Source organism: Cyclopterus lumpus, chromosome 12, assembly GCF_009769545.1.
Source record: "Cyclopterus lumpus isolate fCycLum1 chromosome 12, fCycLum1.pri, whole genome shotgun sequence".
Taxonomy (NCBI): Eukaryota; Metazoa; Chordata; class Actinopteri; order Perciformes; family Cyclopteridae; genus Cyclopterus; species Cyclopterus lumpus.
The window spans coordinates 20475853-20493440 of record NC_046977.1 but is presented as its reverse complement, the minus strand read 5'-3'; the positions used below and the strand labels follow the sequence as shown (position 1 = coordinate 20493440).

General features: G+C 45.1%; 1 protein-coding gene across 1 annotated transcript; it reads right to left on the bottom strand.

Moving 5' to 3' along the window:
* Positions 1-29: 29 nt before the first annotated feature.
* dnajc25 (DnaJ (Hsp40) homolog, subfamily C, member 25) lies at positions 30-11956 on the bottom strand. Its single transcript, XM_034546798.1, has 5 exons — positions 11519-11956; positions 9177-9329; positions 5570-5940; positions 5369-5468; positions 30-2505 (listed from the first exon to the last, which is right to left on the bottom strand). The coding sequence occupies exons 1-5, from the start codon at positions 11855-11857 to the stop codon at positions 2383-2385; spliced, it is 1086 nt and encodes a 361-aa protein (XP_034402689.1). The 5' UTR covers positions 11858-11956; the 3' UTR covers positions 30-2382.
* Positions 11957-17588: the final 5632 nt, after the last annotated feature.

The window sequence follows — 17588 nt, the reverse complement described above, 5'->3', positions numbered from 1 at the left end:
GTGCTCGTAAGTATGAGGAGAGGCAGTGGGAGGGAGAGGTACATCTTTTATTAGTACTGGATTAGGTTTTGAGTTTTAAAAAATCAGCAATATGTACACAGAATTGTGGACTTGTACATTTACTGTATAAATCAGACTTCAGTCCTTTGTCACTTTTTTTTGGCATTTCAGAATAGTTATAAATTCTTAAGACATTATTATAAATAAAAAAAACATTTAAGAAACCGGTAACTGTCGATGAGCTGCGTTACATCGTTATGAATCAAATCAAAGTACAGAACATGTTGAAAAAGCTCCAGCCTGTGCACTTCCTGTGATGTCACATAAACAGCTTATTGTAACTAAAGAAATGAAAACAGACACATTCTTAATCTCAACAGGCACTATTTTCATTTCACCAGGAAACGCGTCATCTGAGACTCAGCGATGTCCAACTCACTCACTTCATTTCAAGTTATCGTTGTCAATGTTGGGCCTTCTGTCTTTTGTTTTCCTTCATTATAAAAATGTAAGTTAATCATTTCTATTGTTGATGGAAAACCTGACACTGCGTGCTTAGTTTTCTTTCCAGCATGGTTGTGTTTCAGCTGTTTGTCTCTGAGGTCGGATAGGGTCAGCAACATGCAGTGGTCAGGGATTGAAGCATTTAATAATTATAATGTACACTTTAATTATCCCCGTGGGTAAATTCTTCTCTGCATTGACCCCTCCTTAGTTATTAAGGAGCAGTGGGCTGCAGTGAAGCACCTGGGGATTCAGTGCCTTGCTCAAGGACACATGAACTATGGGGAGAGCGGGGATGGAACCGGAGACCTTATGGTCACGGGACGACCACTCTGCCCATGAGCTGCAGCCGACCCCCCTGGGTGACTCCAGAGGGCGCTGGTTGAAGTCTGATACATGTCCTCAAGGTTGGGGGGCTGAAGAATGCACGTTTGGAAAGGAAAATAAAAAGGTGCAGTTGGAAAGAAGCAAGCTTACCAGACTTCTGGAGCTCCAGGCTACGTTAGCCACGACTAGCATGACACACCTGGCCAGTTGCAATGTAGGAGCCATGTTTTGAAAAAGGAAGAATTAAGGGAATAAACAAGAACATTTATCTTTTGATGTAAACTAATTAAAAAAAACTTCCATTGTGAGTACAATTCTAAATGGGTGGAGTACTTGTTGAAATACACAAGTAAAACCAACACCATTGATTATAAACCACATCTGGCAACCAGAACCAGTAAAAGATTGAATACATGGATCAAGACTGAGGCCAAGTTGCCTACGAGCTGGTCCGGAGGATGTGTTACGCAACCGGGAACAAACCTTTTTTCAAAAATATATTTTATAATGTATTTATTAAAAAAGCTAAACTTTTTGACAAACAACAGACCAGTGAAATGTCAAACAATAAATAATATGAACGTTACTTCTTTGCAGTAAACGGTTACGTGGTCACCGGAACCACAAGAACTAAACTTCCTGTGATAAACATCTGCTGTTGCACAAGTTACAGATACGTGCAGCTGTTGATCAGAAGTAAGTCATCCACGGTCAGCTCCCATGACCGACATGTTCTTGTGGTCAACAGGGGAACATGCCGTTTGGCGTCAGATGAAAAGATGGATATCGTTGCTTCACTTCCTTCTTGTTCCTCGTCAGCCAATCAAATGTCTCCTTTCTACAACAAGATGAGAACATGTACACCAGACAGCTTTGGTGGAGTGTTCTTACTTTTGTTCGAGCTCGGCTAACCGTTTTCACGGCTTCCAGTCTTTGTGCTAAGCTAGGCTAACCGTTTCCCCCGCTTCCAGTCTTTGTGCTAAGCTAGGCTAAATTAGTATTATTCTTCTCGGCTGAACCCCGGGAAGAAAGTGAGGGTTTTACTAAATGTCACCGCTCCTGGAGGAATAAATAAATAACAAATACTTTCTGACCCTGGTTCATCCATCATAAAAGCAATAAATGCTAAAACAATTGACTAATTCTACATTTCAGCCCGTTAGCTCCCTGGAGCAGCACAGGCTGAGCGGGTGGCAGTACGATGCCTTGCACAAGGACACTTGACAGCACTGCCTTCGGATGTGACTCATTCTGCTTTTACCAACAAACATTACAGAAAAAATATAATTCATCAAACTTTCATTTTGTTTTGGTTTGAAAAAAGAAATGGCACGATGTAAAAAAATTTAAAAAAAGACTGAAAAATCTGAAGCCCCAGCACACAGTTTATTCCACTTAGTCACCCTCTTTATAACCCGATCACTATGAAAATATCTCTCCCCATATAAACAGGCATAGTTCATCTTTCTGTACAGGTATGTCTCCACACACCACGGCGTGTGTGTGTGTTGGCACTGAGGCAGGTGTGTATGTCACACACTCGGGGTCGCGTCAGTCATCGATGAAGGTCAGCCGGCCCGGCCCCTCGTTCTTCATCCAGCGGCGGTACCTCTTCATCCTCGGGTCGGTCGCCATCTTTACCTTCATCTCCTCCTCCTGCTCCTTTCTGTGCAACTGACACACACACACACACACACACACACACACACACACACACACACACACACACACACACACACACACACACACACACACACACACACACACACACACACACACACACACACACACACACACACACACACACACACACACACACACACACACACACACACACACACACACACACACGTCACTAGTAGGCTAGCAACTAGTAGGCGGGATAAAGCTATTTTGCGATCGGACAATAAATAATTACAGAAAATGCCAGAGCCAGTATGAGGCATGGCTGACCACAAGGTAACGTATATCTTCTAAAACCTATTTATTTAGTAAGTGTAACAGAGTTTATGATGTTCTTTGCTTTACAGTTAACTAAGTCATTTTAATATCTCTCTTTGGGTTACTACACGCCATCAGAGTGAAACGGCTGTCGGGTGTGATATCCAGCCAATCCAAAGACGAGGATTGTAACCAATTAGATGTAGAGATACAATGTTGACTGGCTCCGCCCACTTAATGTCGAGCGAGCAGGTTCAAGTTTCGCCAGCAGAGTGACGTAAAAGTGCCCGTCAAAGTAAATTACACGCGCGGCTGTTTGATTTGCGCGTGTGACTCATTTGTGCTCTTGAATGTACTTGTACGGACATGGACCTGCACGGACCTGGACCTGTACTTGTACGGACATGGACCTGCACGGACCTGGACCTGTACTTGTACGGACATGGACCTGCACGGACCTGGACCTGTACTTGTACGGACATGGACCTGCACGGACCTGTACTTGTACGGACATGGACCTGTACTTGTACGGACATGGACCTGCACGGACCTGTACTTGTACGGACATGGACCTGCACGGACCTGTACTTGTACGGATATGGACCTGTACTTGTACGGATATGGACCTGTACTTGTACGGACATGGACCTGCACGGACCTGTACTTGTACGGATATGGACCTGTACTTGTACGGACATGGACCTGCACGGACCTGTACTTGTACGGATATGGACCTGTACTTGTACGGACCTGTACTTGTACGGACATGGACCTGTACTTGTACGGACATGGACCTGTACGGACCTGTACTTGTACGGACATGGACCTGTACTTGTACGGATATGGACCTGTACTTGTACGGACCTGTACTTGTACGGACATGGACCTGTACTTGTACGGACATGGACCTGCACGGACCTGTACTTGTACGGATATGGACCTGTACTTGTACGGACCTGTACTTGTACGGACATGGACCTGTACTTGTACGGACACGGACCTGTACTTGTACGGACATGGACCTGTACTTGTACGGACATGGACCTGTACTTGTACGGACCTGTACTTGTACGGATATGGACCTGTACTTGTACGGACCTGTACTTGTACGGACATGGACCTGTACTTGTACGGACCTGTACTTGTACGGATATGGACCTGTACTTGTACGGACATGGACCTGTACTTGTACGGACATGGACCTGTACTTGTACGGACATGGACCTGTACTTGTACGGACCTGTACTTGTACGGACATGGACCTGTACTATACTATATAAATAATTACAGAAAATGCCAGAGCCAGTATGAGGCATGGCTGACCACAAGGTAACGTATATCTTCTAAAACCTATTTATTTAGTAAGTGTAACAGAGTTTATGATGTTCTTTGCTTTACAGTTAACTAAGTCATTTTAATATCTCTCTTTGGGTTACTACACGCCATCAGAGTGAAACGGCTGTCGGGTGTGATATCCAGCCAATCCAAAGACGAGGATTGTAACCAATTAGATGTAGAGATACAATGTTGACTGGCTCCGCCCACTTAATGTCGAGCGAGCAGGTTCAAGTTTCGCCAGCAGAGTGACGTAAAAGTGCCCGTCAAAGTAAATTACACGCGCGGCTGTTTGATTTGCGCGTGTGACTCATTTGTGCTCTTGAATGTACTTGTACGGACATGGACCTGCACGGACCTGGACCTGTACTTGTACGGACATGGACCTGCACGGACCTGTACTTGTACGGATATGGACCTGTACTTGTACGGACCTGTACTTGTACGGACACGGACCTGTACTTGTACGGACATGGACCTGTACTTGTACGGACATGGACCTGTACTTGTACGGACACGGACCTGTACTTGTACGGACACGGACCTGTACTTGTACGGACACGGACCTGTACTTGTACGGACATGGACCTGTACTTGTACGGACATGGACCTGCACGGACCTGTACTTGTACGGACATGGACCTGTACTTGTACGGACCTGTACTTGTACTTGTACGGACATGGACCTGCACGGACCTGTACTTGTACGGACATGGACCTGTACTGACCAATTCAATTCAGTTTATTTTGTATAGCCCAATTTCACAAGACGGGGGGAGCCGGGGATCGAACCGTCGATCCTCTGATTGAAGGACGACCCTGCTCACCACTCAGTCACAGTCACCCACAAATTACATGGTACCAATGATGGTTTGAGTCACCAGCTGTAGAGCCCTCCTGCCCTGGACCATGCCAGTTTAAATGAGCTTGGCACAGCGTTTACCTCCTTAAGTTTCCTCAAGAAATACTGATGTTTATGATCTTCCTTCACCAGGATGGAGACGTGTTCATGTGCATACTGCATATAGCGTTTGTTTCTAAAGACGATCACAACGGCGCTCCAGGAGACGTATAGCTGAAGGCTTAAGAGGACTGCAGGGGGAAACAAGGCGAGGGGATGGGTGGAGGGAGGACGATATAAAAAGTAAGATCTCAGAGTGTAAGAGGGGAAGAATGAAAAAGGAAAAAAATAAAATAGATAGATGAAGTCAATGAAGGAGAAGGAACACAAAGAATCCTACAGAGACACAAAGTGACAAACCTCGTAGTTTTCTTTGATCCAGAGCCGTTTCTCCAGGAAGGACAGCCTGGTGCTTTCGTCCACGCTGGCGAACTGCGACTGAGAAAGCTTCATGTTCCTCCTGAGAGTGACACACAGGAGTCGGCTGTGAGAGGACGCCGAGCTAGAAAAGGAGTCCCGACTCAGCATCCCGGGTCAAACGCTTGGAATGCCAGAACTGACCTGATGATGTAGAACTTCTCCTCCTCGCCATACTCCTCCCTGCAGAGGGTGAAGCGGTAAAACCAGGAGGCGTACCAGGAGGCGTACTGGGTCAGGTAGTAGGGGGAGAGCACGATTTGGCACAGCAGGATGTCGGACAGGTTGGGCTTTTGGTAGCCCCCCTTGATGTCAATCTTATTTTTGATGATGTCGCGGATCACCTCCTCCTCCTGCTCGCGGATCTCCTCCTTGGAGCGCCGGTTCTTGCCCTTCTCCTTGGTGCGGTTGAGGAGGCCCTGCTGCTTGGCGATCTCCGTGGCTTGGATCCGGTACTTGGGCACCGTCACCAGGTAGTTGATGGCCTCTTTGTAGCTGCTTTGCCAGCTGTAGAACTTGGGGAGAGACAGGCAGGTGAGAAGGTTCCTGGGACCCGAGTGCCTCACATCCTCATCACTAAACAAACAGTCTGGATCTCGGAGATGTAAACACAGTTCCACAGTATGTCAGCAGAGCAGAGTTAAATAAAGACCATTACCTAAATTGTTTCATGGATTGCGGAGGTCTGGATCGTGGTCCATGCTACTACTCATTATTCATAATTTGTGTCATATTCATTGAATGTGTTGTAACTCTGTAACTCTGTTCATTCTGTACACATGACATCTATTGCTTCTGTCCATCCGGGGAGAGGGATCCTCCTCTGTTGCTCTCCTCTATTATTTGGGAGGTTTTCCTGATCCGATGTGAGGTCAAAGGTCAGGGATGTCGTATGTGTACAGATTGTAAAGCCCTCTGAGGATAATTTGTAATTTGTGATATTGGGCTATACAAAATAAACTGAATTGAATTAAATAACTTTGTTGTGCTGTTAGAGTAAATTATCTGAGCAGGTACTCGACAACTGCTGATACGCCATGCTACATGTCGGTCTGGGGTTTGCTAATTAGCCCGGGTCACATGTGACCACAGATGAAAATGTGCCTTGTAGTTGCTTTGTAGTCCGCTCCGTTTCATACAAATCAAGGGAGCGTCTTGAGGCTCCGATGCGCCGTCTTTCGTTGTGTTTCTCATGCTGCGTTCACACCAAACGTGTTGCAAATATTGTGTTTGGTGTGAACACAGCATGAGGACGCTCCTCAGACCTCCTCCACTGCAGGACGCGGCCTGGAGTCCGCTGCTCTCCTCTCGGCCGAGGCATGTGTTCATGTGTTCACCGTTCATGTGTTCACCGTTCATGTGTTCACCATTCATGTGTTCACCGTTCATGTGTTCATGTGTTCACCGTTCATGTGTTCATGTGTTCACCGTTCATGTGTTCACCGTTCATGTGTTCACCGTTCATGTGTTCACCGTTCATGTGTTCATGTGTTCACCGTTCATGTGTTCACCGTTCATGTGTTCATGTGTTCACCGTTCATGTGTTCATGTGTTCACCGTTCATGTGTTCACCGTTTATGTGTTCATGTGTTCACCGTTCATGTGTTCACCGTTCATGTGTTCATGTGTTCACCGTTCATGTGTTCACCGTTTATGTGTTTATGTGTTCATCGTTCATGTGTTCACCGTTTATGTGTTCATGTGTTCATGTGTTCACCGTTCATGTGTTCACCGTTTATGTGTTCATGTGTTCACCGTTCATGTGTTCACCGTTCATGTGTTCACCGTTCATGTGTTCATGTGTTCACCGTTCATGTGTTCACCGTTCATGTGTTTATGTGTTCATCGTTCATGTGTTCACCGTTTATGTGTTCATGTGTTCACCGTTCATGTGTTCACCGTTCATGTGTTCACCGTTCATGTGTTCACCGTTCATGTGTTCATGTGTTCACCGTTCATGTGTTCACCGTTCATGTGTTCATGTGTTCACCGTTCATGTGTTCATGTGTTCACCGTTCATGTGTTCACCGTTTATGTGTTCATGTGTTCACCGTTCATGTGTTCACCGTTCATGTGTTCATGTGTTCACCGTTCATGTGTTCACCGTTTATGTGTTTATGTGTTCATCGTTCATGTGTTCACCGTTCATGTGTTCATGTGTTCACCGTTCATGTGTTCACCGTTTATGTGTTTATGTGTTCATCGTTCATGTGTTCACCGTTTATGTGTTCATGTGTTCACCGTTCATGTGTTCACCGTTCATGTGTTCATGTGTTCACCGTTCATGCGTTGGTTTATCCACAGTTCTCCCGCAGTAGTCTGAAGTTTCGCTCCACTGGTTGTTTGAATGCTGCGTAACGCCTTTAAGATGTACTTTATGCTCGTGGTACTTTATGCTCGTGGTACTTTATGCTCGTGGTCCTCTGGTGATAAGATAACTCCAGTTTGAGTGGTTATAAATAACTTTGCTTTCATTAACTACGCCGTCTGGTAGAGATTTTAAATTAAAATGTCCATTTAAAAGTGCCGTTCTCCATGTTCTCGGTCAATGTCTGCAGCAGCATTAATTGGTTGATTGGAGTTCCATTCATACATTGTCATATTCATGTAATGTGTTTATGTAACTCTGTAACTCTGTTCATTCTGTACACATGACATCTATTGCTTCTGTCCATCCGGGGAGAGGGATCCTCCTCTGTTGCTCTCCTGAAGGTTTCTTCCCTTTTTTCCCTGTCAATGGTTATTTTTGGGGAGTTTTTCCTGATTCGATGTGAGGTCAAAGGCAAATTTGTAATTTGTGATATTGGGCTATACAAAATAAACTTAATTGAATTGAATTGAATTAAGCCCCTCCCAATGTATGATGAAATTATTGTCGGCGTTAATGGATTGTTAATGGATTGTTAATGGATTGCTGCAATAACGCGTTAACGTGCCCAGCCCTAAAATCAAAATATATATATTGTGGCATCACAAGGGGACAGGTAGTGGAGGGGCGCTACAGAGTGGCCACCAGTGCAAAAACTACATCTCCCAGCCTGCCTCACCGCTCACCCAGCTGCAGCTGCTTAAGGCACCTGATTGAGGCAGGGCTGGGAGACTTAAGGGAGAGCACCTGGGAAGGAGAAAGGACACAAGCGGAAGGTGAACCCACGAGCACCTGGAAGAGGACAACAAGGGAGAGGACCTCGTAGCCTGGATTCACCAGGATTGAGTTTTGTTTGGTTAATTAACCACTTTCTCCTCCGGGATGTTTTGTGTTGGTTAACTGGACCTTTTTTGATACTTTGTTGTTTTTGGATGTTACCTTGCTGGTGGGATGGGAAATAAACCTGGACTTTATGTTAAATACCCTCAGACGTGCCTGTGTTCATCTCTCTCTTTGCACCGCCCCAGGCTAGCCTGTCCTAGCGACAGCCCGTGACACTACAATATATATATATATATATATATATATATATATATATATATATATATATATATATATATATATATATATATATATATATATATATATATATACATATACATACAAAAATCACATTTTTATTTAAAAAAAAAAAAAGAAAACGCTCTACACTAAGTTTCAGCAAATGCTACTCAAAACATTTTTGGGGGATTATTTCCAGTGGCGGATTAATCTACTTTTTCCACCTATTTAACAAAAAGAGCATGTGGGATTGTGTGTGTGTGTGTGTGTGAGAACCAGTGCAACAGTGTGGTAGCGAGGCAAGCTAGAAACACGGTGTACCTGGAAGATGGAGATGGCGCAGATGGTGACCAGGATGACGATCCTGACGTCCACCTTGGGGGTGAGCTGCCGGCGGTAGTACGTGTAGTAGTGGTGGTAGTACTCCTCGGGGTGGTCCAGCATGTAGTCGTAGTCCCTCCGAGCTTCCTCGTCCTGAACACAGAGTGACATCATTTCTGTTTTATGAAGACTTGCAGGAGGAGCTCAGCCAGGTTCTACAATATTTGTTTAGGGTTGCCAAAGAAATGCATATGAAAACAAAAAGCTACCACATGCTTCCACTGGCTCAGATTATGAAAAACAACAACGTGTGAAATGCACTGAAGAAATCAACAACTGGATGTGCCAGAATATTCTTCAATTAAATAAAGATGAAACAGAAGTAATTGTTTTGCGTCAGGAGGACAAATTATTGAAAGTCAGCGCTCAGCTTCAATCACTGATGTTAAAAACCACAAACCAAGCCAGAAATCAAGTTGTAGTTATGGATTCAGACCTCAACCTGAACATCAAGACAATTACAACATCAGCCGACTATCACCTGAAGAATAGATCAAGGATTAGAGGACTTGTGTCTCAACAGTTTATCTTCAGTAGACTTGACTACTGTAACGGTGCGTTCACAGGCCTCTGTAAAAAGTCAGTCACAACGCTGCAGCTCCAGTCCTCACTAAGACCAGGAAAGTGGATCACATCAGTCCAGTTCTGAGGTCTTTGCACTGGCTTATGAAGCACTGAATGGTCTAAATATGTTTGTGATCTGCTGCTACCCTATGAACCATCCCGACCCCTCAGGTGGTCTGGGACTGGTCTACTTCCTGTCCAACAAAGAACTGGTTTACAAAGCACTGAATGGTCTAAATATGTTTGTGATCTGCTGCTACCCTATGAACCATCCCGACCCCTCAGGTGGTCTGGGACTGGTCTACTTCCTGTTCCAAGAGTCAGAACTAAACATGGAGAAGCAGCGTTCAGGTCTTCTGGTCCACATATCTGGAACAAGGTCCCTGAAAGCTGCAGGTCTGCTGAGACCCTCAGAAAACCTCAGAGACCCCCAGCTCATTTAAATCCAGATCTGTTGTTGCCTTTAATTGAACCAGATTCAAGGATATTAATCAATTTCTGCATCTCACTAGTGCATTCTATTTATTAAACTGCAACTTTTATTCTATTTCTTGCTTTTTTGACTGTTTCCTAATTGTTTTTAAATCTTGTTTTTTGCATTAATGGTTTCATGTGAAGCACTTTGAATTGCCTTGTTGTATTACGTCTCAGGATGTTTCTGTTCATACCACCCGGAGTTATTCTCCTCTGTTTCAAACGCTTCAACATGGACTTCAGTCCTGGAGTCACACCGATGAATGTTTCAGTTCTGGGATGAAGAGTGCTGATCATTTTAAAAGATACTTTTTGCTGTGGCTGACCACTTCATTACATTACATTTCATTTAGCTGACGCTTTTATCCAAAATGACTTACAATCATGTTACATTAGTACACTGTAGACTCAGCTACAGGGAGCAGTTCAGGGTTAAGTGTCTTCCCCCTGATTGAAAGGCGGACCTGCTAACCACAGCTTCAATTATTCTATTCGAATGTGGGGAACTTAGTACATTTTTTCCTCCGATTATTTTTTAATTGAGTGATGTTAAAAACCTTTGTGAGACACATCTGAGAAGTCACAAGATGAGTACAGACATCACGTGATATTATTTATGCTACACTTTACACCTTCAGAACAAAACCACCCTGAGAACAATCGTCTAAACCGGTTGGTACGGAAGGGCGGATCGCAAAGAAGTAAAGCATCATTTCTGAATGTCAGAGAGAAAAACCCAGATTATTAATATTATAAGAACACTACAGCGATACAAACATTAAGACAACATTCTATAGTAAGGAGCACAGTGAGGGAATCAGATTACATGAAGAGCCTGTTTGTTTGTGTGTAAGGAACCACTAGAAATAAGCCCCATCATAAATAATATTAAGTGATTATTTATGAATATTACACCATATCCATCAGAACACAGTGGTATTACAGGGCACCTTCATTAACAGTTTGAATATGTCAGAGGAAGTAGACATGTCGTGGGGTAAAGAATACACACGTCATCATAAGGCATCATCAGTCCCTACGTGGACATTCTTTACTACACGTGAACACACTGATCCCTACAGGAGGATAAGGAAGGAGGACGTGGACGTTAGTGCTATTCTGGTCTCACCTCTAATGAGCATCAGAGGAGTTATGAGGATATTATTATTATTATTATTATAGGACATAAAAAGACACGTTTCTGAACGTTTCTCCAGGGTCTTTGACAAGAGACCTGGACCGACCTTTAACGTCTCGTAGGCGGTCGCGATGAGCAGGAACTTCTTATGGGCGGACTCGCGGGTCTCTCCCTCCATTCCGGGCTCTCCTGGCCTGAACCGGTCCGGGTGGTACCGGCGGGCCAGCTGCCGGTAAGCCCGGGCGATGTCCAACTTGGCGGCTTCCCGGGTGACGCCGAGCACGTCGTAGCAGACCTCGGTGCCGCAGTAGAGGCCCTCCACCAGCGCGGTGGCCGCCGGCAGGCAGGACACGGAGAACAGGAGCACCGCGAGCCGCCACCAAGGCCTCGTTGTCCGGGGACGCCCAGCGAACCCTCCGCGGCAGTGCTCCGTGGGGGCAGCCATCTCTGTACGCCTGCCGCTGCTGCCAACTCCGCTCTGGAGCCCAGGCTGTCCTGGTCCTGTCGCAAGCCGCTGACGTCATCACTCCGGGCCGGGGACGACAAGGCATCAAAGATCGTCTGTGCGGGAGTGCGACACGAAGCTCGTGCAGACGTTTCTCAGCCTTGCGTCAATTATCATGTATTGTTTGAAAAAAAATTGACATTACAATACCCTTTTATGTTGATAGTATACAAGCACCCTTCTGACAGGCCTGGAGAGCACTGGCTGGCTATTTATATTACAAAACATAGGCATGGATATTTCTTTGACAGTTTTGGGAACCCTCCAGACATGTTTCCATCTAAAATAGTTAAAAAAGGGGGTCTTATACCCAGGTTATAGGCATGTATGGAAATAATCCTGTTAATAATAAGGCTGCTCTAATAAGTCTCTTAAATCCCTCCAGTTGATCCAGAATGCTGCAGCTCGTGTACTCACAAAAACTAAGAAAAGAGATCACATGACTCCTGTATTAGCTGCTCTGCACTGGCTCCCTGTAAAATCAAGAATCACATTTAAAATTCTTCTCCTCACCTACAAAGCCTTGATTGGTGATGCACCATCATATCTTAAGGAGCTTGTAGTACCATATTGCCCCACTAGAGAGCTGATCACTAAATGCGGGGCTACTTGTGGTTCCTAGAGTCCTAAAAAGTAGGATGGGAGCCAGAGCCTTCAGTTATCAAGCTCCTCTTTTATGGAACCAGCTTCCACTTTCAGTCCGGGAGGCAGACACAGTCACCTCATTCAAGAATAGACTTAAGACTTTCCTCTTTAATAGTGCTTATAGTTAGGGCTGAATCAGGTTTGCCCTGGTCCAGCCCCTTGATATGCTGCTATAGGCTTATAGGCTGCTGGGGGATGTTTTAGGATACACTGAGCACCTCTCTCCTCTTCTCTCTCTCCTTATGGATGAATTTACATCTCTCCATTGCACCTTATTAACTCTGCTTCCTCCCCGGAGTCGTTGTGACTTCACGTCTCATAGGGTCCATTGGACCTGGAGGTGTCTGATGCTGGTGAGCCGGCCTCCCGCGTTGGCCCTGCTGATGCCCCGCCCCCCCTCCTCTCTACCCCCTTCTGTTTCATGGATTGGAGTTCCATTCATACATTGTCATATTCATGTAATGTGTTTATGTAACTCTGTAACTCTGTTCATTCTGTACACATGACATCTATTGCTTCTGTCCATCCGGGGAGAGGGATCCTCCTCTGTTGCTCTCCTGAAGGTTTCTTCCCTTTTTTCCCTGTGAAAGGTTATTTTTGGATACAAGCGGCCGAAATGAGCTTCCTCCGTAGGGTGGCCGGGCTCAGCCTTAGAGATAGGGTAAGGAGCTCGGACATCAGGGGGGAGCTTGGAGTCGAGTCGCTGCTCCTTCGTGTCGAAAGGAGTCAGCTGAGGTGGTTCATCTAGTCAGGATGCCTCCTGGACGCCTCCCATTAGAGGTTTTCCGGGCACGTCCAACTGGTAGGAGGCCCCGGGGAAGATCGAGGACACGCTGGAGGGATTATATCTCCCGGCTGGCCTTGGAACGCCTCGGGATCCCCCAGAATGAGCTGGAAAGTGTTAGCTGAATGAGCTGGAAATAACACTAATAATAATAATAATAATAATAATAATAATAATAATAATAATAATAAACTATACATACTTTATACCCAAGAGATAAGAACATTTCAGACACAGGGTGGGAAAATTAATATTTGTTCAAAGAAGTCAAAGGGAAGTGTCCGTTTGATTTGCAATGAAACTGTTGCCGTGATGAAAGATTTGAATGTACGACGACACTAGGAAACCAAGCATCAGCCCTCCACGTCTTACACTGGGGCTGACCGAGAAGAGAAAGTCAAGCCAATGGCAGCTAGCTCAACAGTCAGTTGTCACATAAACAGAATCACAATTAGAATCAGAACCGTTTATTGCCAAGTATGTTTCACATACATACAATGAAGTGTATCATCCATCAGCCCTCTGTGCCAGTCCAGCTTGTGAGCTGCAGATGTGAGCAAACATTTTCTCTGTCAACTCTGAACAAAAGCCGACTAAGAACCAAAATGACCGACCGCCATGTTTGTGATGCCCTTCGCATTTCAACCACCAAACTGACCCCTGACCTGCCAGCATCCTTCAGTCCAAAGCGCAGCATCACTGCTCACTGAGAGCCATACTGTTCCCATTATAGGCAAGTTCAACATATTTTACACAGGATTCCTGTGTTAATAAGCCCAATTATGTAATACATGTAATCAATTCAAGTTGATAACAATTTATAACACACGTTAGTTGAGTTGTTAACCCCAATAACATATCTGCACAACTAGTGTAAATATACCCATCCATCCCTTGTTGTTATTTACAGTATATACCTGTATACAGGTATATATATATATATATATATATATATATATATATATATATATATATATATATATATATATATGTATATATATATATATATATATATAATAATTTACCACTAGAGGTGAGGCGATATCCCTCACTTCTAGTGAGTGGGCCAGAATTTGTATATTTTTCTGTATGTGGCCCTCAGTGAAAAAGTTTGGCCACTCCTGGTCTAATCAATCTAACTTGACTCTGCTGGAGTAACAGTGGTGGCAGAGTAATGGTGGTGGGAAAGTAACGGTGGTGGCAGAGTAACGGTGGCAGAGTAACGGTGGCAGAGTAACGGTGGCAGAGTAACGGTGGTAGAGTAACGGTGGCAGAGTAACGGTGGTGGCAGAGTAACGGTGGCAGAGTAACGGTGGCAGAGTAACGGTGGTGGCAGAGTAACGGTGGCAGAGTAACGGTGGTGGCAGAGTAACGGTGGCAGAGTAACGGTGGTGGCAGAGTAACGGTGGCAGAGTAACGGTGGCAGAGTAACGGTGGTGGCAGAGTAACGGTGGCAGAGTAATGGTGGCAGAGTAACGGTGGCAGAGTAACGGTGGCAGAGTAACGGTGGCAGAGTAACGGTGGTGGCAGAGTAATGGTGGCAGAGTAACGGTGGCAGAGTAACGGTGGCAGAGTAACGGTGGCAGAGTAACGGTGGCAGAGTAACGGTGGCAGAGTAACGGTGGCAGAGTAACGGTGGTAGAGTAACGGTGGCAGAGTAATGGTGGCAGAGTAACGGTGGCAGAGTAACGGTGGCAGAGTAACGGTGGCAGAGTAATGGTGGCAGAGTAACGGTGGTAGAGTAACGGTGGCAGAGTAATGGTGGTGGCAGAGTAACGGTGGCAGAGTAACGGTGGCAGAGTAATGGTGGCAGAGTAACGGTGGCAGAGTAACGGTGGCAGAGTAACGGTGGCAGAGTAACGGTGGCAGAGTAATGGTGGCAGAGTAACGGTGGTAGAGTAACGGTGGCAGAGTAATGGTGGTGGCAGAGTAACGGTGGCAGAGTAACGGTGGCAGAGTAATGGTGGCAGAGTAACGGTGGCAGAGTAACGGTGGCAGAGTAACGGTGGCAGAGTGTCCTCGTGGCTCAAACAAGTGGGTAATGTGGGGATCTGTAGCTGCGATTTCCACCAAAAATCAACACGTCGCCAAACTGGACATCAACAGGCACAGGGGTCCTGATGTTCCTTCACAACGCTCTGGTCAAACACACACTGCTGGAGAGCACCCGTCAGACCCTCTGGTGTCCAATAATGCTAATGTGTGTGAGCTTGTTTTGTCTGTGTTGAAGCCTGTTGTGCAATAAAGTTGCCTTTCCCTCGTTAACGGCGTTTGGGTCCAGTTACCTGCAGCTGCACATAACCGATGGAAAAGGACTCAAGTGGTTAAGCTGATCAAGAAGATGGACAATGAAGCAATGTATCAGGAAGCGGAGCGGACTTTGCAGGAGCTGAGGAAGGGCATCGACACAACTTCCCCTTCATGGCACTGAGCACCTCTCTCCTCTTCTCTCTCTCCTTATGGATACATTTACATCTCTCCATTGCACCTTATTAACTCTGCTTCCTCCCCGGAGTCGTTGTGACTTCACGTCTCATAGGGTCCATTGGACCTGGAGGTGTCTGATGCTGGTGAGCCGGCCTCCCATTGGCCCTGCTGATGCCCCGCCCCCTCCTCTCTACCTCCTTCTGTTTCATGGATTGGAGTTCCATTCATACATTGTCATATTCATGTAATGTGTTTATGTAACTTTGTAAATGCTGTTCATTCTGTACACATGACATCTATGCATCTGTCCATCCGGGGAGAGGGATCCTCCTCTGTTGCTCTCCTGAAGGTTTCTTCCCTTTTTTCCCTGTCAAAGGTTATTTTTGGGGAGTTTTTCCTGATTCAATGTGAGGTCAAAGGTCAGGGATGTCGTATGTGTACAGATTGTAAAGCCCTCTGAGGCAAATTTGTAATTTGTGATATTGGGCTATACAAAATAAACTGAATTGAATTGAATTGAATTGAATTGAATTGAATGGCTGAGCTGCTCCAGGAAATCCTTCTGGTCCAGGCCATACTGGCTGCTGCCTCACAGAACAACCCCCTGGACAAAAATACATGCCAATTTAAAGTCAATCAGGGGTCCTGTGTCATGGTGGACACATGAATTAAACATATCCACGTGACAATGCAACAACCAGTACAAGTTCAATTCAGCTTATTTTGTATAGCCCAAAATCACAAATTACAAATTTGCCTCTGAGGGATTTACCATCTGTACACATACAACATCCCTGACCTTTGACCTCACATCGGATCAGGAACAAAATGAATGAATAAATAAATGGCTCAGACCTCTCACATGAAAAGGTTTGGTGCAGCTTCTACAACAGGACACACAAGTGTGGGCCAAAGAGTTGCTGAAAAGGGAAGTGGCAGTTCTGACAAACTCCCCGGCAGCAAATTTAGCATTTTCCGTTGAGCTGTATGAAGATGTGGAGATATGCGTATGTCACGTTTATGGCATTATTTAATCCATCAGCAGATCGTGTGATGTGTTGCATAGGCAGATAAACTGTCGCCCGCATGTCTTCTGACTGTGAACTACAAAAGACAGGAAAGCTCTAGAAAGAGACTTGACCTCTTGTGCCTTCTGGAGAAGTTGTGTTACTTTATCTGAGTTTCCCCTCCTCGTCTTAAAACAAACACCATATTCAAAACTACTTCCAGCTATAACGTTTAACCTCACGCTCCTGCATTCCATATTTGTTTTACATCTTCTGACCTTTTATGCAGTGGTGAAGGTTAAGAGTAAAATGTGTGACAAAAAGGAATAATACGTTCCTGATGGGAATGACTTACGTATATGCTGTACAGTAGGTACATGGAGCATAATGTGACATGGATGAGACATGGGGACACTCTGTACATCTTTATTTTTACCACCAGCACCACCAGCACATGCTCCCAGTATATCTGTCAGTCAATGATATCTCATGTATGTATGAGAATACGGGTCATACATTTGTACATACTGTTCAGGCTCCTCTTAAGGTTCTGTTTCACTTCCCTCGTCCCCTCCCATTTCTGAAAAAAAGGTAATGCGCATAAATATATTACTGGTAAATTAGAAGTCTGATCATGTTTTTAGATAATAATCATCATTTTGATTTATTTATCCTTTTGTACATTAACGACATCATTTCATATATTCTATGCTCGCTCAAAGCAAGTGGCCCAGAATGAACACAAACACAGGACGTTCACCCTGGACACCAACGTTCATGTCCCAAAGTGTGGATGAGTAATGTAAGT

Coding starts and splice junctions, on each gene's coding strand:
- dnajc25 (XM_034546798.1), bottom strand. CDS start 11,857: ATGGCTGCCCCCACGGAGCACTGCCGCGGAGGGTTCGCTGGGCGTCCC. Junction 9,330..11,518: donor CCGCCTACGAGACGTTAAAG/GTCGGTCCAGGT, acceptor CTCTGTGTTCAG/GACGAGGAAGCTCGGAGGGA. Junction 5,941..9,176: donor GCGCCATCTCCATCTTCCAG/GTACACCGTGTT, acceptor TCTCTCCCCAAG/TTCTACAGCTGGCAAAGCAG.